The following is a 25,720-nucleotide window of genomic DNA, read 5'->3' as shown; positions in this document are numbered from 1 at the left end:
CTTTGTAGTGTTGGGCGGAATGCAGGATCGCGTGATAGATTGGAAGGCGATCAACAAGAGAATGTGTGTATTGAGGATAAAGGGCCGTTTCTTCAATTATAGCATCATTAACGTGCACTGCCCGCACGGTAGACCCGACGATGAGAAAGAAGCGTTCTACGCGAGACTGGCGGCTACGTACGACAGCTGCTCGTCACGGGACATCAAGATCGGGGATCATCAATCATCGGGGATATTAACGCCCAGGTCGGTAGGGAAGAAATGTATAGACCGGTGGTAGGACCCCAAGACCTGCACACCGACACGAACGATAACGCCAACGATATATAAACTTCGCAGCTTACTGAGGTCTGGTGATCCGAAGCACCTTTTTTCCGCGCATGGATATCCACAAAGCCACGTGGAGATCACCTGACCAACGTACAATAAACCAAATTGACCACGTTTTCATAGAGCCGGGTTTTCTCTAACATCACGAACGTCCGCTCCCGACGGGGTGCGAATATTGATTCAGACCATTACCTAGTAGCAGTACATGTGCGCTCAAAGCTGTCCACCGTATACCGGACACGTCAAAACCGCCCTCCCCGGCTGAACATCAGGCAGATAGATAACCCGCAAGCTGCCGAGAACTACGTGCGAATACTGAATGAGACACTGCCTTCTTCCAGGAGTTAGGTGCTTCAAACCTAGAAGACGGTTGGGGCAGAATACACTCGGCGATCGGAGAGGCACTGGGTATTAAGCCTCGGAGTACACAAAATGATTGGTTTGATAGGGAATGCCAACAAGCGGTAGAGGGGAAAAAACAGCTTGAAAAAATTATCTAAGTATTGCCACTAGAGAGAACCTGGCCAAATACCGACAAGCTAGGAACCAGTTGACCACGATCCTGAGGAGGAAAAAGCGCCAAAAGGAGGACAGAGAGAAGAATTAGAACAACTATTCCGAGCTAATGACACGCGCAAGTTTTATGAGATGGTGAACAAAACTCGGAAGGGCTACACATCGAAACCTGACATGTGTCGGGACGAGAGAGGGAATCTAATCACAAACGAACGCAAGGTGGTCGACAGATGGAAGCAGTTCCTCGATGAACGCCTCAATAGCGAAGTCGCAGAAGGAGGCGGAACGGAAATTAACCTAGGAGCGCCCATGGAAGATAGTAATGTGCTAGCATCTGATCTCCAAGAAGTCAGGCGAGAAATCGGGCTGCTGAAGACCAATAAAACCGCTGGGAAGGACCACCTACCGGCAGAGCTTTATAAACATGGCGGAGAAACGCTAGCAAAGGCTGGGTTATTTCGAGGATTTGGGAGAAGGAAAAGCTACCGGAGGAATGGATAGAAGAAGTTGTTTGTCCCATCTACAAAAAGGGTGATCGGCTAGACTGCTGCAACTATCGCGGTATTACGCTGATAAACGCCGCCTACAAGGTACTTTCCCAGATCCTGTTACGCAGATTGTCACCGATAGCACAAGGTTTCGTAGGGAATTATCAGGCGGGTTTCATGGGGGCTGGCGCAACTGCAGACCAAATTTTTACTATCCGACAGATCTTGCAGGAATGTCGGGAGTACAACGTGCCCACGCATGACATCTTTATTAATTTCAAAGCAGCATACGATACAGTCGATCGAGACAAATTATGGCAGATAAATACACGAACACGGTTTTCCGGACAAACTGACGTGACTGATCAGAGCTACATTGGATCGAGTGATGTGTTTTGTACGCATCTCTGGGACACTCTCGAGTCCCTTCGAGACGCGGCGAGGGTTGAGACAAGGTGACGGTTTATCCTGTATGCTGTTCAACATCGCTCTTGAGGGGGTGATCCGACGAGCGGACATCAAAACGAGAGGCACGATTTTTACCAAGGGTAGCCAACTTCTAGGCTTTGCACATGACTTCGATATCATAGCCAGGAACTTTGCAACGGGGGAGACAATCTACGCCAGACTGAAAGCGGAGTCTAGGAAAATTGGGCTAAAAATAAATGCGTCGGAGACCAAATACATGAAAGGAAGAGGCTCAAAGGAAACAAACGCGCGTCTCCCACGGACGGTAACCATTGACGGCGATGAACTAGAAGTGGCAGAGGAGTTCGAGTATTTGGGATCGCTGGTGGCCGCGGACAACAATACTAGTAAGGAGATCCAGTGACGCATCCAAGCGGGGAATCAGGCCTACTTTTCCCTTCGTAAAACGATACGATCAGGTAGCATACGCCACCGCACGAAGCTAACAATGTACAAAACCCTTATTGGACCGGTAGTGCTTTATGGACTTGAAGCCGTGATGCTACTCATGGAGGACATACCCGCCCTTGCCGTGTTCGAGCGGAAAATGCTGCGGACGATATTTGGTGGAGTACAACCAATCACGAGCTACAGGAACTGCTTGGGGAGACTCCCATCGTACATCTAGCGAAAGTTAGCAGGCTACGGTGGGCCGGACACGTCGTAAGGATGCCGGACGACAGTGCAACGTAAATAGTTCTCTTCAACAACCCCACCGGCACCAGCAACAGGGGGGCCCAACGTGCACGATGGCTCGACCAGGTTGAAAGCGATTGGCGATTTCTGAGTCGACTAGGAAATTGGCGACGAGTGGCCCAAGACCGAGTTGAATGGAGACGAGTGCTTGAAACAGCACGAGCCACCCCGGCTCTATGCTAAAGAAGATTCAACGACGCGTTCAAGCTGGAAATCGAGTCTACTTTTCCCTCCGCAAGACGCTTCGGAGCATACGCCACCACACAAAGCTGACGATGTACAAAACGCTAATCAGACCGGTAGTCCTCTCCGAACCTGAGACAGTAACTTTGCTTACGAAAGGCATATGTGCACTAGCCGTATTTGAACGAAAAGAGTGTGTGGACTATTTCTGGCGGACTACAAAGCGTGAGTGGCGTAGGCATATGAACCACCAGTTGCAGGCACTACTTGGAGAGATTCCCATCGTACACCTGATAAAAGTTAGGAGACTACGGTGGGCCGGCCACGCCGCAACGATGCCAAACGACTGTGCAGTAAAATCCGTTTTCTTCAAGAACCCCACCGGCACCAGGGATAGAGGGGCTCAACGTGCTGGATGGCTCGACCAGGTTGAAGCCGACTTTCGTGTGTCGAGACGTTCAACGAATTCGCAACGAGTGGCTCAGGAAGGAGTACAGTGGGTAGGAATTTGTTATACGGCAAGAGCTACCCCGGCTCTCGGCTGGTGAAAGAACTAGTGACATGTAACAATAATATAGCGCAAAATAAAGGGAAAGATAGCGTCCGCAAACGAGACCTTTTATGGATTGCGTAGCCAGTTAACACCCCCCCTCCTCCCCCCAACCAATTTTAATTTTCAGACCCACCTTTAGAAAGCTGAGAAAAAAATGCTATAAGGAACATTCATCAAATTACATGTGTAGTGGCATTAATTGAACGAAACAATTAACTATCTGTATCAAGGTTTACAACTCTCATATAATGGAATAGCTACAGAAAATTAATTGTTTAACTTAGTTAATGCCATTGCACACCTAACTTGATGAATGTTTCTTATAGCATTTTTTCTCAGCTTTTCGATGGGCTTGAAATTAAAATCGGTTGGGGGGACCTTGGCGAAAACAATAAATTCGATAAAATCCAGCATGGCGGTAAATCCAAGATAGCCGCCAACTTTTGACGTAGGACTACGTCTTTGTTTACTATACTGGGACTGGGTAGCACTTTGTGAAAACGAAAATAGAACGTTTAAATAAAAGATTTCAAATGCTAATAACTACTAAACTACTAAACGAAACTGAACAATTTATATGTCGTTGGATAGATAAAATGACCAGCAATTTTATAGGGGGTAAGAGAGCAATTTTGTAGGGGGGTAAGAGAGCAATTTTAAGGGGGCGTAAGAGGGGAGGCTCCTATACAAATGAACCACAAATTTCCTCAAAATTCGAGAACTAATCAAGCAAAAGGAACCAAAATTGGCATATGGGGGTTTTAGAAGGCAGGAATTTTTTCTATGGTATGAGACCCATCCGTCTTTTAACAGGGAGGGGGGATTTTTTTCTATGGTGGACTAGAACCTTTGCTTTCTTTAAGAAGCGGAGATCCCTTACAAATGAAATACAAATTTCTTCATAACTCGAGAACTAATCATGCAAATGGCACCAATTTGGCATGTGGGGTTTTTTGGAGACATGAGTTTATTTTGAATTTATTTATTTTATGATGGTTTGAGACCTCTCAGCCCTGTGGTAGGAGGATAAGCACTCTCATACAAATAAGCAGAAATTGGTCATTCATTATTATTTCAATGTTTATCATGCACACACGTGATTTTTAAAAGAAATTTCTATGTCTCAAAGGTTGCAGGCATTGTACTTATGAACCCACGTCCACGACGTATACGTCACCCTTTCGTACAACCCTTAGGGCTGTATACCTTGTAGTTTTTTCACTTTGTTTATAAGCCCTATCTCTCCTTTTTACATAACTAAAGGATTCGAACGAACGCCTTGCGCTTAAAAAATCCTAAAGATTGTTGTTGTTAAACCGATAACAACAATCTTTACTTAACTGTGTCGTTTGTAGTTTGTTTCATAGCAAATTTTGGAAATATCACAATTATATGAAAATTATGAACCTTACTACAAATAACTGGTTGTTTTATTCAGTTAATGCCATTACACACCTAATTTTATGAACGTTTCTTGTAGCATTTTGTCTCAGCTTTCCAATGGTGGTCTTAAAATGAAAATCGGCTGGGGGCTCATGGTGAAAACGCAAGCAAAAGAGTGGAGCAAAAAAGTGCTTGAAAAAAATTTTAAGTGCGGAATCAGTGGATACGAGGAAAGAATCCTACTAACAAATGAACTCGAGATGTCCGGATCCTACTGGGATGAGAGGGAACGTCAATCCAATAGGGTAACCAACCTATTTTGGACCCCATCAGCAGCTGTACATAATTTGGACACAGCAAAATCAAATAGATGTGTCCAAATTATGTACAGCTGCTGATGGGGTCCAAAATATGTTGGTTACCCTACTTGTTGCTACTAAAAAGCCAGGGCGGTCCTGCTCTTTGTGTGCCTATTTTACTTAGTTTTACTTATTTGACCGTATCACCTCAGCCAAGTAAAATTTGAAAAACTAATATACGGAGCACTTACACAGCTTATTATTATCTACTAAATTCCTGAAAAAGCTTTGCTATATCTTTTGTATTTACGGCACACTGCCGGATTATATGGAGTGGTACACAAAGAGTGCTTTTTGCCGTGAAGTGTAGTTTTCGTTGAATGCTGCCGGGAGTAGGACCTTTCCGGCGGCACTATTATTCTGACCGATTTCTCGCCGGTTCTCTTCAAGATCGGGTGCCGGGATATTGTTATTGTTTGTAGGCACTTCTAGATTAACGTGCGTTTTGCCTCCTTCTGTTATAAAGTCATTGATAGCACATCGAAAAACTGTTTCCACTTGTCGACCACCTCGCGCTCGTTTGTGACCAGGTTTCCCTCCTATTCCCTACATATATCAGGCTTTGGTGTGTATCCTTTTCGAGATTGGTTTACCTTCTCATAAAATTTGCGCGTCTCGTTGGCCCGGAATAGTTGTCTTAGTTCTACACGATCTCTGGCCTCTTTATAGCGGTTTTTCTTCCTCAGCATCGTGATCAACCCATTCCGCGCTTGTTGATACTTGACCAAATTCTACCTCATAGAAATGTTTAGATAGTTTTACCAAGCTCTTTTTTCTTCTTCATCGCTTGCTGACATTCCCCATTAAATCAGTCATTTCGTGTACTCGAGGTTCCTTCACCTAACGCTGGCCGTAATCATTCGTATCGGTATGCAAGCTACGGAGCCCTTCTATACACCTGGCCACGACACCTATTGTCGTTAGTAAGAAGGGAAATAGATCAGGATTCATCTTAATGGATGATATGATCTGTCGACGAAAGCTAAGCGTAGATTCGATGTGGTTTCGTTAAAACACGCGAAAGACTCTTGGCACGCTGCCAGTGACTAACTAGTTTCTCTTGGATGTACGTCTTGTTTATCCCGGTAAGTAAATGAATTGCCTTTTCGTGTCAGTACATGTATAATATAGGACATATTGAAATACCCGACTCTTCTTTCATGAACCCTAAATTTTGTTCGGAAAACCAAAATAATTTCAATAAATTACGCGCATAAGATCGTGAATTCGTCGTATATAAGAACATACATGACATGCCGAAGGTGGGAACGTAGAGTGGACTTCGCTAGACTTAAAGCGAAATAGAACCCCCACTCTAAGCTCCTAAGAAAGGAAGAAGGAAGCTATTGGAGCACTGTATACACGATTTTTCATGCGGGATAAAAATGGGATTGCGAATTCTACCGGCAGACAAAAAATTTTAATTTGCTGAAAACCATTAAAAATTTGAAATGGAGATAATTGCTAGATATTTCTTATTTCTACTGTGTTGCCTAAGTGAATATTTTAGATCAGTTCATAATAACATATGTCATAAAAATATCTCGATGATTGAAACATTGTTACCTCCACTCCAGCGACTTGTAGTATAGTCTCCCATAAACCAACTAATTTAAATCCCTCGTGCTAAAACATAAAAGATAATAAAACATTATTTCTATTGATATTTATAGAAAATTTGCTGTCTCTGTAAGCATTTTTATATATTAGGGGACCTACCTATCACACACACATAACAATCATACACACCAACCATGCGGATATATTGCTATATCCTCATTTTACCACTTTCCCCACAAATATAGTCGCCTCGATCCTACATTCATGATCGAATCTATTCTGATTTCTGATTGCACCCATATCGAGTTTTTGAATTCGTCATAAGGCTCCAGATCCTGCTTTTTCAAAATTTTGTGGATATTAAAAAGTTTACTTAAAAACTATAATATTTATTACCAGGTGTTCCGGTTAGTCGTAGTTTCGGTCATGCAATCTAGGGTTAAAGCATACGGTTTGATCAAAATTCAGAATAGAAATTCTGATCAGAATGGGGTTGATTTGAATGTATAATCGAGTGTAAGCGTAATCATTAGTGTCTCCCATTTTTCCGACTAATTTTAAACACGTGCTGCACGGTGCACGTGATATATGAATCCCGTTAACCGCTCATCCTAGTACTTTGCTTCTAGGGTTTATCTTTATTTTTTCTTGCTCCATGTATTCCTTCAACTACGTTTATAAGTTTCAGAAATTGGAAAATATTTAAACAAATTTAATAACCCGTTTAAGCCTTTATTTGTTTAAGTGTTATTGCATTGATTTTTAATATTTTTTAAATTTTCTGACGCTGAAATATATTAATTACTTTTGCACTATAGCATTACGTATCCTATCCAGCATTACGGGGCCAGTTCCAAGCTCGCTGGTGGTGCCATAAATCTAGTCGATGATTATACTATCACAAGCTACGAAGCAGAACAATTTACAGTTCCATGTTTCGAGTTTCTAATCGTAGTTTTCATTTCATTGCTTAGGTTTTGACCAATCGTTGCGATTTGCAATGTCTTCTGTGTTATTTACAATTTTATGTTTTTATAGAGCGGCTTGTTGGCTCTGTCCCAACCCCGTGTCTCGCCGGAGCTCAGACGCCGTTTTGAGCCGCTCCCAACATGGAGGGCAAACACCCAAAAGCTCGAAATAATCAGCTCATTTTTTAGATTTCCATTTTTATTCGATCGAAAGAACGATCTGACATTTATTATTATCGTATTAAGATTATTATTGATTAAAGTTTCATTGTTAAGAGTCTTAGTAGGATCCGAAAATGGAGAAAGATAAAACTTCATCTTTTAATTTTTTAAATGTTATTATTTCTTATTCTGACAGATACGTATTTAACATCCGACTTGCAGACTTCATCGTGTCTAGTTCGAAATAAATACGAAGTAGAATTAAAAGGAAAAGTTTTATCTTTCAAATAACGTCAAAACTTGTAGAAATTTTACAAGTTTGAAACGATTACAGTTGCTTTCTTATCAATTAAAAAATAAGGTAACTGTAGTACCGTGTTGTGGATAGTTGCAGATTATTCTTAAATATTAAAAAAAATCTAGCTATCAAGACAATTTTATTAAAATAAAATCAGCTGATGTAGTGATTACATTGTTTACGTAGCTAGAATTTAGTTAATGTTTAAAAAAATCAACGATTGTATGTTTACAAAATTAGGGAACAAAGCATTTCAGTGTATTTTTTAATATTCCGTGAGCAATTAAAGGTTATCCTTTATCACACATGTGATTTTGGGGATTTTTTTATTACTCATATTTTTTTCACGGCATGATTTGTCAAAATGAGCTTTTTAAGCAGCATTCATGATTAGCGCAAAATGATTATGTTATATTTCAGATCCACATAGTTCGAGCTGCGACAGTTTAGATAATAACTTGAGTTTTATTACACTTTTTAAGATCAGTTTCGATAATTAGAACTACGGTGTGGAATAAAACCCAAATCGCGTTGTCCCAAAACATCTATTCTTAACTTTTTTAAGTCTTGCATATTTTTATATTATTATAACCGACCGACATTTTCGTTTTAAAATAATATTAGTTAATTTTAAACCTTACAATATGGAAGACCAAAGTGTGTGGTTTTTGTTTAAGTTAAAAATACGTTTCAATTTCCTATAATAAATATATGTTCATCATATTTTTTTGAACAATGTACGATTTAATTTGAATGTTGCTGTTTTAGACGGTATATCCTTTTATTAGATTTCTAATATATTTAATTGTTTATAAATGCATTTTTATTTTATTATAATAGAATACTTTAGTTAACGTCAGTTAACATTTTAATGTAATATTAAACAGATGAATTCTGTTGAATATTATAAAATATTCCCACATGGCATTGATACTGAAACGAAAAAACAAATCGAATTTGAAGGGACATTTTCACTAGTGGCGGGATCTTCGGATATTTCGGGTCTCTGAAACAAATAATTTCGGTCTATTCTTTATTTTAATCCACTCTGACTGCACATTGCATGTCGATGAGTCTACTCGCAGTTTAGTTGTTAATTTGGCTGTGCAACGAATCTTCAGCAGTCGTTTGATTATAATCTTTACGTGTAATGTTTCCTATCTTCAGCACAATGCTTTGTTATCATAAGTGCTGTATCTGCATTATCCCTAATAAGATTTGAGAGCCGCTAGTCCGATTGCTCCTTTGATTTAGAACCAATCCACCCACTTCATCCTCCGAAATCAGTGTTCCCGGTTTACATTCTACATGCTAGAATATCCATTCACACATATTCTTTCAAGCAATTATCGCCTTGTTCCCAAGAGTTGCTGTATTGCTTAAAGCATCTTTGTTGAAGTATATCTTCATTTTGAAAATAATAAATTGTTCTATTTAACGTAGGAACCACATTTCTGACTTTATTGAAAAAAAAAACACCGGAAAAATATTGTAACCTCTAGAAAACCATTCGGATATTTTGCATTTTATTAAGACACACCTTTTCATAAGACTTGTTTTTAACAGCCCGTTTTTCTTTTTTCCGTTTTTTTATGGGACGTGAGCTTTCTCTTCTTGCACAGTAGCTCTTATTTCAAAACCAAATATAACATTAGTTATTTTGGAAAATTACCACATCTTACATAGTCATTTACAAATAAAATGTAAAAAGATTTCATGACATTACGTGCTCTGTCTTTTTTCGAAGCACATGCGTAGTTTTATATTTTACGAAATTTACATACTGTTTGTATACTATATTCTAATCCAGCTCACAACTTACATTACACAATATATATTTATTTATTACGTTTATACTGTTATTTTTTGTACATTTACGGATTGAATTGACATTCATAAACCACTGTTTTGTTTTTACCATCAATATAAGGCAACATTCTCATCAATATCTATTTGGTAAAAATACTTTTCATGAGTTTTTTGTACTTTTATTCTTTTGCTGATTGAACTCTTTTGTTAACTCAGTTTGTTAACATATCTTTTTTTTTTGCTGTAAACAATAGAAATAACATTTCGCTCTAGAACTTTTCTGTACTTTTTTTTACTGAATGATAATAGATTTACAATTCAATTATCAATGTAACTCAGTGGCAACGGAATGTTCTCGGGCTAATGATCATTTTTGACCAACTTATGTTTTAAAAGTATAAAACACAAAATATCAAGTGGATAAAGCATTCGGGCAACATGTTTTCGGATGGATGAAGTGTTCGAGCAAATGGATGTGACTTGAGGTACGAATAACTAGATTGAAGATCTACAGGCAAATAGCTCAACCGTAGCGAAAAACCTTAACTGACTATATCGAATTCTTGAACTTCCTTTCGAAAATAGGATAAACGCCAATGTTTCCAATGTTAACGCTGGATTGTCTTCTGGTCGTGTGAAACAACTTTTTTATCCCGAAATGTTTAAGATAACAAAAAACTTAACTATCAAATATGTTTTTGTGTAAAAAAATTACAGTTTCTTTATAAAACCCATCTTAAAGCATTGAATTGACGAGCTTATAAAGCATAATTAAAACTAAGTTTTGCTTTATTAACGGATTCTTCATTTATTTGCAACTCTTCAACCTTTATCGTTTAAGATAAATTTCTGGATGACAACTAAATGAAATCTCGCTAAATTTGACTAAGCAAAAGATAAAATAAAAATAATTGCTAACGTCGACTGGAATAATGCTAAGTAAAACACAAGTAAATCTTAACATAATAAACCTTATTTAAGTCGAACATGACTATTGATAAACAATTCTCGCGTCACTTTTGATTTCGTCCAATGTAACAATTCCACCATATTGGGAAAAACGAGATCGAAGTTCTTCGAATTGAACTTTAAATTGTTTCAAAATGAAATAATTTTCAGTCATTCACTCAACGTGGTTGATGAATAATAACATTCAATATTTAACGGAGATTTTAAAAATCTAATTAAAACTAAGCAGTTTTGGTTTATTATGGAAAAAGTTACATTGGACTGTTTACCATCTCATGCTGTACTTTGGACGGTTTTATTTTTCCAGGCTCTTGCACATAAATTAAGCGAGATCACCGTAAAATACGTGCGTTGCCGTGCTACGCTATTTTCGAGGTTATTTTTCAATATTAGACCGCTTGTTTCACTTAAAATGCATAAATAATGCGAAAAAAAACTTTCACTTGCTAAACGTCCAATGTACAGATTGGGTTTGTTTTGATTTTTTTTGCACTTTGGACATCAGATGAGAACGACCGAAGTAACAGTCAGTCATTCGTAATTCGAATGTGCACATTGGACATTTTGATAATGCTAATTTTTTCACCTCAAAATAATTCTATTTGGGCAGGTGTTTTTGTATAACATAGAGTTTAAAAAGAGCAATAATTTGTTGTGATAAACCGGATTTGTTTACAATTGTTACATTGGACGAAATGAAAAGTGACGCGAGAATTGCTTATCGGATACTATAACAGATTAAGTAGCTACTTTATATATTTTGATAATAATCAAAAAGTTCGACAATAAATAGGGATCACATTCGGAATATGATTCCGTTTGAAATCTAAAGTGGACCACGAGATACTAGTATATAGGAAGACTGTTAGCCCTCCATAAAAGTACCCGGAAGGCTTATAAACAAAAAATACGTTGTTTTCGCAACGCTACCGCTTAGGAAATCTCACAACAATTCTTGCGAAGCATTTAGCGTAAATTTCAAGGTTTCGTGACAATCAAGCTTAATGCGATGCACCAAATTGATATCACGTTTTCCAATTTAATTGTACCATAGCCCATGGGCTGGAATTTTGCTCATTATTGTTGAATTAACATGTGCCATGCGACTTCGAAAAGTCGGTTTTCGATCTACTATAGCTGTTTTTAATATTTTTATGGCACTTCATATCGATGCCAAATTTTATCGCGCTGTCATTCGCATTAAATTCGGTATTATGCGAAAAGCATCACTTGCCGCAAAAGTTTCACCTTGAAACTCTTACCTTATTCGATTCGACTCGTGTAATAAATTACAAGGTGGCGTGTCGTATCCCTCGCTTCGCAGAATAGGCTCCATGGAAACAATTTCTCTACAGCACCTATAACAGCAGGGCTTAAGGTTCATCATGATGAGACATTGAATGTAGCAAATATTATTCTTCTATTGATTCAAGTGACACGATCTTGCTCCTAAAAGCATTTCATTAGCAGGCCACTGTTCAAAAACGTACGTACGTACGGGTTTGATCCACTTATTGCCTTAAATGTGTCGTATGTCTATTACAACACTTTTTTATTAATATTCGGTACACTCGGCTACAAGCAGCACCAGGACTTTAGACCAAAGTATATTGCAGTCTCGATCGACTAGTGACTAAAGTAGGAGAGTTCCGGTACCGTTTCTACGCATACGCCTTTTGTGAAATGAGTAAAACGATACATCCTAGTGGCCAGTGCTAATCGAGAAAATCTCGAAACCGAAAGGATCCTACCGATATGATCGGAAATCGATTCTGATCATACTACCGGTAGGAATAACTTTACGACCAACATTGCCACTCTAAAATCCCTGAGCATCGTGTGCAATGTAGTGTACTTACCATTCATATTCCTTCGATATCTGCGCATGACTGGAATTGTTATCTAATACTAATTGGCAATCGATCCTGTGCTTTGTGTTGTTATTAAACGTACGACATAAAAATTGCAGCTGTCAGAACTTTATTGTGTTTTTCTTCTGGATGGCGTGACTGCACAATACATGCTAATGTGAAACAGAAATGGATTAGGTGGAACTACATATGCGAATGTTACAGTTATTACAAAACGGGCCTAGAATATGAGAATATTTTCATTAAAATCAGGGGTAGAGTATTAAGTATTTTATCCCAGCATTAAACAACTAAGCTTTTATCATTATGTATTGCAAATCAATACAATATTAAGTGTGATCTCGATCAATATTTCAAAAACAAACTTTTAGCGCAAGAACGTTTCCAGCTTGTCAACTTGTTCTTGCATATAACTCGACTATTCATATGCAATTGCAACAGTTGGGTTTTCACGGTTTGTGCTAGACAAGTCTAATGGCACTTATCATCTTTAAAATTTTGATACTTTCATTTGCACTAAACATCACATATGATTTCGTTGTTCCAAAAAGGCAATTATGGCAATATTCAGCTTTTCAAAAAGTTTTGTTGATAAACAGGAAAATGTATGAACAATAGATGATCCACTTCAGAACAAGTGTTGTGCTTTTCTTCGAATATCGAATGGAAGAATGAATCTTTAGTTTCTAACCTAGATAACAGCTTGCATAAGTAGTAAGCTTGTAAAAACGACCAGATCCAACTCAGGGATAGTTTTTTAAAGATACTGCTCGTACTTACTCTGCAGCCGGCGGATTTGAGTCAGGTATGCGGCAAGGTTTTTACGTTCGTCCTCACCACCGCATCGCACCAGTTCCCCAGCGACAACCTGGAATGCGTATTCGGCAACCTTAACAGCCGCTTGTACACTCGGCATCGGCACACTGATGGTGGTAGCCGTTTGATCGACCAGCTCTTGGCTGCTGTATGGAGTTAGTGATCGTGCACGACGAGTGTGATGACGACGGTGATGATGCTTTCTTCCAGTCGGTGAAGATTCGGGTGATCTTTCTTTTTTAATAGAAGCCAGTTTTTCCAGTAAAATCTGCTTCGAGCCAGATGGATGGCGATGTGCACTGGACGTTTTGGCTACTTTGGTCTCTGGTGCGACCTGCAACGCATCAGCTGCTGGGAAAAAAGGATTTTTTTATTTTTTGCTTATCGAGAATGCTTTCAATGGTACTTACAGCTCTTGCGTTTAGTCGGAACTAGCCCTTGTTCTTCCTTTTGCTTATCGCGTTTCGGACAGCTACACACTTTCAAATGTAATGCTTTTCTTCCAAGTATACGTCCATTGATATCCTCCAGAGTAAAAACGATAGCGGTCGGACGGCGATTGATAATTCGACACGAATTCTGACAGACGAAACCTAGTGAAACACTAAGCGACGTATGATCTACTGTTGACGATGCGAGCGGTATCAATATCGCCAAGCGATCTTTATAGGCTATGCCACTTTCAACACCGACGTACTGGGCAGACGGATTATAACAACGCATCACGTGAGTCTGTAACTCTTCAGGAAGCTCTGCAAAAAAACAGAAATAATAAAACTACAAACTCGAACCTTGCATCTTAAATACGTACTAGGAATTGTGTTATCACTGCGCCGGTGGTTCTCACATCGAAACACAGGATGATGCATATCTTCCGGAGATGAGCAGACCAGCATAGCCCGCACGAAAAGATCTTGATAGTTTAGCGACTGGTACGAGACATTGAACGTGCATGTCTGGCCCATCTTAACGTATACTTTGTTGAGCGGTGAGGAGAACATCCAGCTGGATTTGCTACTGCTTTCTCCGTTCAAATCCACTTGGAAATCAAACGCTGGCTCATGGTACTCCTCCAATGTAGGCGTTTTGTTCATATGGTCTAACATATACATCGGAGTTGCTGGTGGCAGCACCAGTTGCTCGCATTGCTCCATGTCTTCTTTGAGCAACTCCTGGGAAAACATACCATCTATAACCATCAGATCGTTGGTCTGCGGATAAAAATTAAATGGAAAATAACCCAATATTAGCCACATGCCACACGCTGAATCACACACTTCTGTGAAATCTTTACTTAATTGGGATGCTTCCAACTCCAACAGCTAATCCGGTTCACACCGGTAAGGTGAGCTGATATTTTTTTGTTAATTACTGCGGTTTATCGAACAACAAGTGCTAATGAAGGATACAAACTGAGCGTGGAACATTGCAGTCTCGGTTTGGTTTCAGTCGGCTCTTGGTAACTGTCTGATTTACAAATGGCACAGTCAGGCCCAAGCTAAATTAACAAACAAATAGCGCAATTTTCTGCTTGTGTTAACATCGGACACACGGACCGTACTTGATGCCTGGTATATTAGAATTTTCCACAACGTCTACTACAGCCCTAACCTGAATCACGAGAAATCATGTAGGCATATTGCATATGTTGGTTCCAAACATAAAAATAAATCGCAATTATTACTTACTATATTCTTGTTAACCTTTTTCACTATAAATGGTGATAAGATTCAGCAAATAATTTAGATATAATAAAATGATTTTGTAAATAACGTCTCTTTTCATGTTCGTTTCTAGGACAAAGATCAAGCTCCTCTTCTTTCTGTTAACATTTTTTTAAATTTTTTCACTGGTTCTGTGCTCCTGTCTTTTTCGATATGTACTTTTAGTTCTCTGCTTACATTACCGACTTCCTTTTTTTATTTTCGGTACCTAAAATATTTTGCAGCTTGAACACAGTTCATTTTCTATCATAACGTGATCTTTAATAATGAGAATAAGGACCTAGGCTGACAAAGTTCTTTCGCCTTTCACTGCTCCGTCATCGGAATGTATTCTTGCAGGCATTAAAAATCCATGCTCGACAATTAAATTTCCATAAAATAAAGAAAGTTGCTTTCCCATGATTGTGGACTGACTGTACACAATCTCTGTTAGAATTGGTGTTTGTATGCCTATAGCGTACTATCATGTGTCACATCCACGTGCCTCGTATTCCATCCTTAAAAATTGTTTTACAAATACTAAATCAGAAACTTTTCTAAGCATTGATTGATATAGAGAACATAATTGACCTTAGTCAAGTGACTATTGAAATAAGTATAAATATATGACACTATCAAGAAACAACGAATCAACCAGTTACATGTAAACACGCGTTTGCTTCCCAGACCCGGTACGACTATCTTATACACCTGCTATTTCGTTTACTTCGATTCTAGAAAAAAAGTGACATAATCTGTCAGTCCCAACAGGTCTGAAACTATTTATTTCGTTTAAACCTAGACCCAGTTGATATCCTGAAAGTATGTAAAACTTAAATCCATCTCTTCCTTTCAATCGATTTTCTCATTTAAACATCGAATCTAGACCAACATGATGTACTAAAAGTAAACTATTTAAGAAAAGACATGATGTAAGAATTGCCTTAAAACTGAAGACTTGTATGAAAATATCTACCTCATTTTCAAACACACTTTGAAATACACTCAAAGAAAACATGCAGTGAACGATAAAACCGACAATAATAATCTTTTAATCGATATAATTTTTAGCTAGCATTCCACATGCTAGTTGAAAGACAATTGGTCGGTGTTAAGTCAGACCGAACCAAGTGACAAAATTCTGATTTCGAGAAAAACGCGCTCAAAGTTGGCTGCTCTGTATGGTTTATAGCTATCAGCTGTTCGAAATCGTCTCATAGCTCTGGCTGTTTGCAACATTTATGTAGTCTGATTAGAGTTAAATGTAGCTTAGAAAATTCTTGGTCGTATGCTGTCATTACCCTTTTTTTTTAATTTTGCGACTTGGTCTGGTTTAATTTAACAACGACCAATTATACTTCAAATCATTCTATCATAATAAATAAATGGTGCTTTCGACTATTTTCGAAGAATTTAACGATGGCGAAACAGTGTTGTAGATGATATTTATGTTTTGCACTAGTTCCTTGACCCTCCGTTACTCGCGCTGTTGTATTTTGTACGACGCCTGTGAACCGTTAACTTTATCTCGGTATATCTCGGGATTCCCGCAATAAAGAAAATTACTGTTTTCAGCAAAGTTGATCCGCAGACCAAGACTTTTCAAATGGTGGTAAAAGTTTCATAAGTTTTTCACCAAGTGGCATTAGTATTCGAGTGAATTCTGTTAGCTTTTAGCATGCCTATAAATCAAAATTGGCGCGAGTAACGAAAGGTTAAGCCAATCAACGTACATCGTCTTTTAGCTTGTGTATACTGCAAATAATCGAATATCAGTCCCATGTGCATTTTCATCGATTTTGAGTTAAATATCAGATTCTCTCTTTTTCATCCATCCAAAAATAATCGCATATCGGTCCCACCAAATGTTTTTCCTGGGTATTGCGATATTTTTCTTCAATCCATATAAACAATATTTGTTGTTACTTTTACGCTTTTTAATTAGGCCATTACAAATCTTTTATAAAGTTTTTGTCCCTCCGGTGTTCGGCCACTGAAGGGGGGGGCGAAAAAAAACAAAGTGAATTTTTTAATCGAGCAAAAAAAACATGGATTTTAAGAATTTTTATTTAAGGTTTAAACGTGAAAACTGAATCTATTCTTGCTTATAATATATACGTTATTATTTTCTATGCAAAAATATACGAAAAAAGACAAAAACGAAGGAAAATTTTTTTGGACGATTTTCGGAAATTCCATTGTTCGAATTTCCATTTCTGTTTCGTGCTAGAAGTGTTAATTCAACTCGGAGACTCATTTTTCGAGTTTTTCAGACTGTAGAGACAATTGGGTATTTTAATTTTCCCAAAAAAGTTGCTTTTTTTAACTCATTTGATAGCCCGTCGTTTTCTGAATCTAACAGTTCTTTTTTTATTTTAATTAAGTGAATATTTGATGAAAAAATTAATAAAAATCAAAAATAGAATGATTTGCTGTTTGACAGATATCCACCAAGCCGATTGATTGAAATGATGTCAGAAGTTCTCTTCCTCTCTTCTATCTTTCTAATAGAGCTCTTCATTTTGACCGAGCTTTTGACAGCTCCCATATGAAACCTGTATCGGCTGATGACCATAGTTTATCTATCCACTGTGTTGTCTAAGGCGAGCTGAGAAGAAAAATGGTTTACTTATAAGCTATCGTCTTATCCAAAAAAAAATTTTTAAATGAAAAAAATGCTTTTTTTATTACTTTCACTCATCAAATTTAAAAAAGTCTTCATGTGACTTTACAGTGACATCATATATTATCATAATATGCGAGAATTTAAATACCGCTAAAATACCCAATTGATTTTATAAAAAGAAATTTGACTCATATCCTAAAAATTATTTTTTTGCCCCCCGATTTTCCAAGCCAATTTCCAAGGGGGGGGGGGGGGTGACAAAAACTTTTAATATGATTTGCAATGGCCTTATTAAAAATGATCAGTTAATTAATACAGAATTGTTTCAAAGAAATTCCATACAAAAGTTGAGTAATTTTCGTTGAAACGGAGCCACTCATGATACGTGAGGTCTTCAAATATTGGAACTTTTGTACTTAATTGGTTGGAAATGGTTAAAATATGAGAATTCTTAATACCTCGAAACCGTGGACCTCACGTTCACAAAGGGGTCCTATGCTTTAGAAAAAAAGTTAAATTTTTTTGCAAAACATTGAACATATCATGAGATGTTTCCTAAATTTGCAACTAACAAATGGCACATTTCTCTAAAGAAGAAGAATAGGATGAAATTCCTGAAGTAAAAATTGAATTTTTTGGTGGTCATCTTGGATTTAGCCACTTTATTGGATTTTATCGCCGTTTTCAACATAAGCACCCCAACCGATTTTCAGTTTTTAACCACCATTGGAAAGCTGAGAAAAAATGCTATTCGTAGCATAACTATTTCTATTACAGAACGGTTGCGATTGAGAAGAGCTAATATGCGATTATTTAGCTACTCGATGGCCTAAGTAATCGCATATCACTCTCTACCTTATTTTTCACTTACAATTTTCACAAAAAATGCAATGTTATAATAAAGAAGTTATGTTAAAGGTCTATTTCATTATATTATGTCGAAAAATTAGGAATAAACTAGGCTCAACAGGTGAAATAACCAAAACAAGAAAAATAGCTTCAAACGCTGTTTTCTCAACTCGATGATATTGCAGATGGGACTTATAGGCTCTTATAGGCAGTCTTCCAGCTATATAGTTTATACGGCAGTATAGTTTCAGATTGCGAGCAACGTTAGCGTAAAAGTTGCACGTTCTAGGAATGGTAATCGTTTTTATAGTATCGTTTTTCCGTAAAATTTTAAAAAACAAGCGTTCCTTAAATGTATTTACCACAATGCAGTGAAATCTATATCCCTATTCTCTATTCCGACGGAACTTAATCTAGTACGACTTATTTCGAACGAGTTCTTTCGCCAATTTGATTTTGCTGGAGAATACCATCCAGTTTCGTTCGACAATCCAATCCATCAACATATGGTTGATAAATTTCAAGTATTATCGTGTTGTACATATTAGGACACCAGACGAATCTTTGCTTTCCAAGAGAAGGCGCTTTTCTAGCGGTAGTAAATTCTCAGTTATATATGTGACCTACCTAAAAAATCATTAATCACATTTTACATTTTACTTGATTTTTGATAAAAAACAAATTTTGATGAAAAACAAACTACATCTTACATCTAACAACCATTTTTCCGTGAGCCCGGGAAGGTGATTTTGATACCGTGCGAGCCGAGAGCTGAATATTTTTGCGACAATTTCAAATCAAAGAAATTAAAATTCGTGACATAGACGCTTATCGCGTCTACACGTAAAAACTACGTAAAAACAATGTTTACGAATTATTTGTTGCTTCAGGTTTCAAACGTTATATTGCCTTTAGCGATAGACACACAAAGAAACTGAGATGCACGAGAGTGCTGTTGCTACGCCGAGTAAATTTATTGTCGCGCAAAATTGGGTTGGTTTCAATATGTACATAAAATATGCGTTTCCAAGTAACGACATCTGCTGTATTCAACAGGGAAACATTGATGATTTCAAGCATACTCTCACGCATAGTGCATGATGAAACGCTAGCGTCAACTTGTTTTTTATGATCAGAAACTAGAATCGGTGTCCTGCGTAATTCTATGTCGACCTCTATATTCATGCTCCTACACTACACACAGTCACTTGTTACTTTTTGTATGCCAGCACAGCAAATTGAACCCTTACATGGATTGTTTGCATGTTGGAATTGTTGTTCTTTATTCTTCATTGCCATTTCTTCCAAAAATTTCGATGAATAAACACAAAAAATCAGTGTAAGTCAGGGTATATTTGGCGTGAACACGTGCTCAAATCAGTTGTTCTGATTATATCATCCCCTCCATAAATTTTGAGCTAATATAATGGATTTTTTTGCTTAAAATTTGCCATGTTTAATCATAGTCATATTTTCTATCTTTTTACATCATTAGGGTGATCATGTTTTCACACATTAATGTGAATCAAAATTTTGGTAATAAGTACAAAAAATAGTGTCTACAAAAATTACACAGCACACTAAAATAAGAAAATTGGTCGAATTCTGGTTGATCAATTATGATTTGTTTGAAAAAAAAAAGGCGCATGGAAATCAATTTTTTATCAATTGACAAAATTTTTAGTGCTTTCCAATCTATATATATAAAAGGGAGCCACCATAACTCCAAAGTGCCTGGACGGTTCTTTATCAAACTTGGCATACATGTTCCTTGACATAAGAGAATCAGCACTAAAGGGTTGACAAGAATAGGGGGAGGCCATAACTCCGAAACACCTGGACGGTTCTTCATCAAAATTGGCACACATGTTCCTTAGCCTAAGGGAATCAGAACTCAGGGGGTTGACAAAGAACAAAGGGGGTTCATTACAGGGGGAGGCCTTAACTCCGAAATGCCTGGACAATTCTTCATCAAGCTTGGCACACATGATCCTTGACATTAAGGAATCAGCACTGGGAAGTTGACACAAGGGGAGAATCCCTAACAAGGGTGAGCGAGATCAAAATAAGTAAAAGGGGTTGCGTTTCTCTTGCATTTAAACCATTACATTACATCTTGCATTACAACGATTTTCATCCAACCCGATGCCCGAGCAAACCGATGCATACTTAGCTACGTGACAGAAGGGGGAGCTGACTTTGACTCAATTCACATTCATTTGACAGTACCGTCTCAGTTATGCAGAATTTGAAAAAGTTATATATATGACGATTGAAGTACTAGTTATTATCCACAACTTTTCTGAACAAAGTATTGCTGTATCTTTTGTATTTACGGTGCTACAATGCTAGTACCTCTTTAGTGACTAAGTGAACGTTCATTTCGCCACTCGCTCGCTATATTAGGTAGTCTATCTATTTTTTCTAATTTTTAATTAATCACTCTTCGCATTACAAATTAGACACTTCCTCCCTTTCCAAAAATAGTTTACGTCATGACGTATGTACCATCCTCCCGGGATACTTGCAACACTTCTGCGCATCGCGCTTTTGACAGCTCTAACGCATTTTTGTGGTAACATAACCATTTGTAATCAATGCCGTTTTAAAGAAGGGACGTTTATCTATTGTTTAGTTAAGTTAAATCTATTATATCATTGTTTTGATTGTTTTTATATGATCGAAAAGTAATTTCACTTTTAGAGTAGGAAAAATGGATTTGCAAAGTTGCGTCAGTTCATTGACATGAAATTATTTTTTATCGTTTGGTTCATGTACACAGTTAGTGCATCTTATAAGCTAACAAATAGCAACTTTGAGCTTTGTTTATACAGCGTGTTGCCTATGTTGCCAAAAACGAAACCGTGCCAAAATCGAGACCCTTTTTCGATATGAACAAATTTAATGATAGTCGAGGCTAGGTATAATCGGGAGCTGATACAACGCCGTGATAACTACCCTGCAAAGATGATGTTTGATTAAAATCCGATAGGAACAAGACGACCAAGAGCGCAGCCATTAAGACGACTCAAGGAATTGGAGAGCGGTCGCCGACAACCAAGTAAATTGAAGAAACTTTGTTCAGTAATCTATGTCTTGGGACGGTAAGTAGCCAACAAAGAAAGTAAATATCAATCTAAATTCGCTAAGATCGACGAAAATATCACCCAGTGCGCAGCTACTGGTACTTTCGCGATAATATAGGTATTAGAAGTGCGACCGCACATTTGGGAATAATTTCAAGTATCTTTTTGTTTAACATTAGACTAAAACAAAGGAATAATTAACGATATACAGTAAAGATTTGTATAACGCGGTGGGTGGTACTGTACGCCCATCGCGATATCTCAGCAGTCCATCAACCAATAGAGTTGATTTTTGGTAGTTGACTAGGTTATACCACATGCTAACAATGTTTCTAAAATCAGCTTTATTGGTTAATGGACAGCTGAGATATCGCGATGGGCGTACAGCACCATTCACCGCGTTATACAAATCTTTACTGTACGTTCAAAACACACAGCGCTTTGTTGGAAGATAAAAAACTATATTTCATCAAGTCACAAAGTGAAAAAAGAAGTAGTCATTTGCGTCTATTTCCTGGAGAAAGGCAAAAACCTCAAAACAATATTAATATTTTTTGAAACGGAGGTTCTACAATTGATGAAGGGACAGTAGGGAAATGCCCTGGCGGGTGTTGTGGGTTCGAATCCGGTTATAATCTCAGATTATAACTTGGTTCGACCCATGCACCTTCCAGCATTGCACAAAAGGTAGGAGTCACAACGACAACTTGTTAAGCGTAGCACCGCATTTCGAGGTCAAGACTAAAAAACGCGAGGTTTGGTCAAAATATGTAGTCGCGGTAATTCAGTAAAATACTACAAATCTACAAATTTTCGATTTCGCGAAGCTGCATTTCTCTTAAGTAAAAGTGAATAAACTATTTAATCAGCAATTCTCGTGGAACGCCTCTTGCTTAAAATTGATGCCTTGCTGAGTTGGAAACATGCCTATTATTTTTCATGAAATTAGAAATGTTAATTAGATTTGTGTTAATGTTTGTACTCACCGGAATCTGTGCCAGTAATACTGCATCGCTATCATCACTAAAGAAAAAGAAATAAAAAATATAATTAACGCATGATCTACTTATTTACATTTGAAGGAAATTTTCTAAGCAGTAGCAGCCAAGATTTAAGAGCTTACAATTTCGACGCATTGATTTACATGTAAATATGAAAGAGTCAGTTTATAACATTTTAAGAAATAATTCAAATAATCTGAAAAGTCCATCGAGTAGCCTAACAGAATGGTAGAGCTTCACTTTTAAGTAAATGGTTTTTTCTTCTGTTTACTCAGTAAACTGGACAACTGGCGCTACGTCGAGAAACAAATAACTATACGTGCCGTTCGTGCGCTTCAAAGTTCATTTTTTGTTCCAATTAACAGATCGGATTCTCGTGATTCTTTCGTGTTATTGAGCAAATTTTTTTGACGGAGCCAAACCATATGGACTTACACCCTAATGTTTTGTATATTTCTATATCATAGTTTGCGCTATTTATCACAAAAAGCTACGAATTTGATTTTTGTGCAGTTATTATATAAGAGGTATTGTTGATTGCAATATAAATATTTTTCAGAAGTGCTCAATCGCTCATAAAAGAGCTATTTTAGATTGAATCGTTTCGGTGTCTTTGGCGCACTTATAGCCTGGAATATAACGAAAAACTGCGCCGAAGAGCTGAAACGATTAAAACTAAAATAACACTTTAATGAGCGATTGGGCACTTATCAATGTAAAATTTTTCTTGCAATCAATAATAAAATGAACGACTTGAATTGTACAGTTATGTATGTAGATCGTCTTAACAACAGCATTATCCGAATCATAATTTGAAATTTATAAATAAAATCCTGTTCTGATTACATAAGTTAGCAGCCATTTTATTTTAATAATGACACGCATATCAGAACTGGAAGAATAAAATGACATAGGTATGCATAAGTGTGTAGGTCCTAAGTGATCGTGTGATCACGTTTTTTCATGTAGTGGATAGCATGTGTAGACCTTACATATAAGATTATAAGAAATTGAATACCTATTGAAGCTGACACATAATTTGATTTCGCTAACAATTTGTACAACAAAATTCGTGCTACTCTAGATAATTTATCTAGATATTATTTTTATAATTCAGACTGACGTTCAGACTGATCAGATTCACTGACGTCTGATTATAACTAAACATTTTTTATTAAAGAACTGTTTGCGAAACATTTGACTGAATAAATAACGACGTAGCAGAAATATATTTAAATTAGGGTTTTTATTTCCTAGAAAAATCACAAATTTGAGAGAAAAGATAGAAGAGAGACAAATTACTCATTACAAACACTCAACGTAAGATCTATATTCCTATATATAAAACAAACCCTAGAAATAATTTATCGATCGACACTCCTAAGTGTTGCTTTTTTTTGCAGAATAATGGAAGCAATATAAAAACTAAATAATTAAAAACAGGGAATTTACTGATAGATTCGTATGGGAAAATATATTTCGACAGTTTGTCGAATTTAAAAATAGTGATAAACAAAATATACTTACGGGATCTGCTGGCCATAAAACTGGGAGGTCCCCTGCGAACCAACCATATCGAAAGTTTTCCGCACTGTTAGAAAACAGTTTTGTTGACTGAAATATACAAGAAAGTTGTTAGAATATAATATTTCCCATGGAAAAAATAAATCAAAAATTGCATGATGATGCAATCTTATTCGAAGTTGATCAAATTTATGTCTTACTAGATAATTAAAATTCACCTTCGCATTATATTTACCTAGTAACAGTACAGTCTGGAAAATACATTTTAACTTTACACTGGTTTGTTAAGAGGTAAAAGTTACAAAACAGAGTCTTGACAAAAGTTTGTAATAAGTAATTCGACCATACCGCGCACGGTGCTGGCTACAATCAAACTGAATCTATCCATTCGAGCAGGATCCATCGTATGTTTTACGATATGGACAAAGAAGAGCTTTCTTCACGTGTTATTATTTTTACTTCTAACTGGAGAGCTGCTTGTTCGTTGAAAGAAGGCACGACCTGTTTTTCAAAGCTCATTGGCCGTGCGTTTTTAAATTTTGCACTGACCTCTATCCTCTCGTATCATTCTGTTTTGCACTACAATCCTTGGCTATGTATGTTGCATGAATCATCAACAAATACATAATCCCATTGCGTAGTTATGCATCGAGAAAAACGAATCAAATTCAAATAGATCATGGCGAACATGTGCAAAACTCGATGATTGTATTGTGATCTCACAACACAATACTTGAAAAACTTTCATTTAGGATATACGGCGCGTAGTGAGTTCATATTTCATTTTCATCTACCTACTTCTTCTTGGTCTTAAGGATTCTTTTAAATCTTGCTATTGAAAGCGGCAACGAATTTTATGTGTCTATGAATGTGTAGGTGAATCGCTGCAATATTAAGAAACAAGTTTTTTATGCTTTTCTTCACATCGGTACAAAGCAGAATCGCGAGAATCACCGACTTAGGTACCTATGCTCTACGAAACACGGGAATCAAAAGAACTTGCTTTGAAAAGAAGAAGTACCTGATTCTCAGAAGGCGTTCGCGGGCCCTTTCTTTAACGCAAATGAATAACAAGTGAAATACCTAGTACTAAATTATTGTATTATTTTGCTTGATAAAATGTTTCTTCTGGTTGAAAAACTGAAACCCAGATACCGGTTCAGCCAAAGTTCCTAGTACTTTTTATGAATACAGTCATAACCTCACTTTTTCAGAACATCCTGTATTAGTAATCTTAAACGTATATTATGTATTTCAGAATACATAGAAATTTTCTTACCACAATATATAACTCTACTAACCGGAAACGGTACAAATATTTCACTTGCTTACGGGTTGGTTTTCAGTCCAACTTTTAAACGCCGTTTTCACTTAAAACAAAACCACTTTTCGACACACAATGACAAATAGACAAAATAGATCTGAATCTGACAAATTACACTATGTACTATATACTGTTTTTCAGTGAATTTTCTTTTTCAACAGACAAACGGCTAAATACC

General features: G+C 37.2%; 1 protein-coding gene across 3 annotated transcripts in view; it reads right to left on the bottom strand.

Moving 5' to 3' along the window:
• Nucleotides 1–25,720, bottom strand: part of LOC128733050 (cellular tumor antigen p53-like) — a 38,485-nt gene extending 12,765 nt beyond the window's left edge. Inside the window, exons 1-6 of one of the 3 annotated variants that reach the window (XM_053826621.1) lie at nt 25,498–25,720; nt 24,222–24,308; nt 22,680–22,716; nt 14,241–14,640; nt 13,840–14,181; nt 13,394–13,780 (exon numbers count right to left, since the gene is read on the bottom strand). In XM_053826621.1, the coding sequence (XP_053682596.1) occupies nt 13,394–13,780; nt 13,840–14,181; nt 14,241–14,640; nt 22,680–22,716; nt 24,222–24,268 (1,213 nt within the window). In that variant the 5' untranslated portion in view covers nt 24,269–24,308; nt 25,498–25,720. The remainder of the gene's footprint in view (nt 1–13,393; nt 13,781–13,839; nt 14,182–14,240; nt 14,641–22,679; nt 22,717–24,221; nt 24,309–25,497) is intronic. The other 2 variants (XM_053826623.1, XM_053826622.1) reach the window with 2 other exon arrangements.

The sequence above is a fragment of the Sabethes cyaneus genome, chromosome 1, assembly GCF_943734655.1.
Source record: "Sabethes cyaneus chromosome 1, idSabCyanKW18_F2, whole genome shotgun sequence".
NCBI classification, from domain to species: domain Eukaryota; kingdom Metazoa; phylum Arthropoda; class Insecta; order Diptera; family Culicidae; genus Sabethes; species Sabethes cyaneus.
This window is presented reverse-complemented; position numbering and strand designations above follow the sequence as displayed.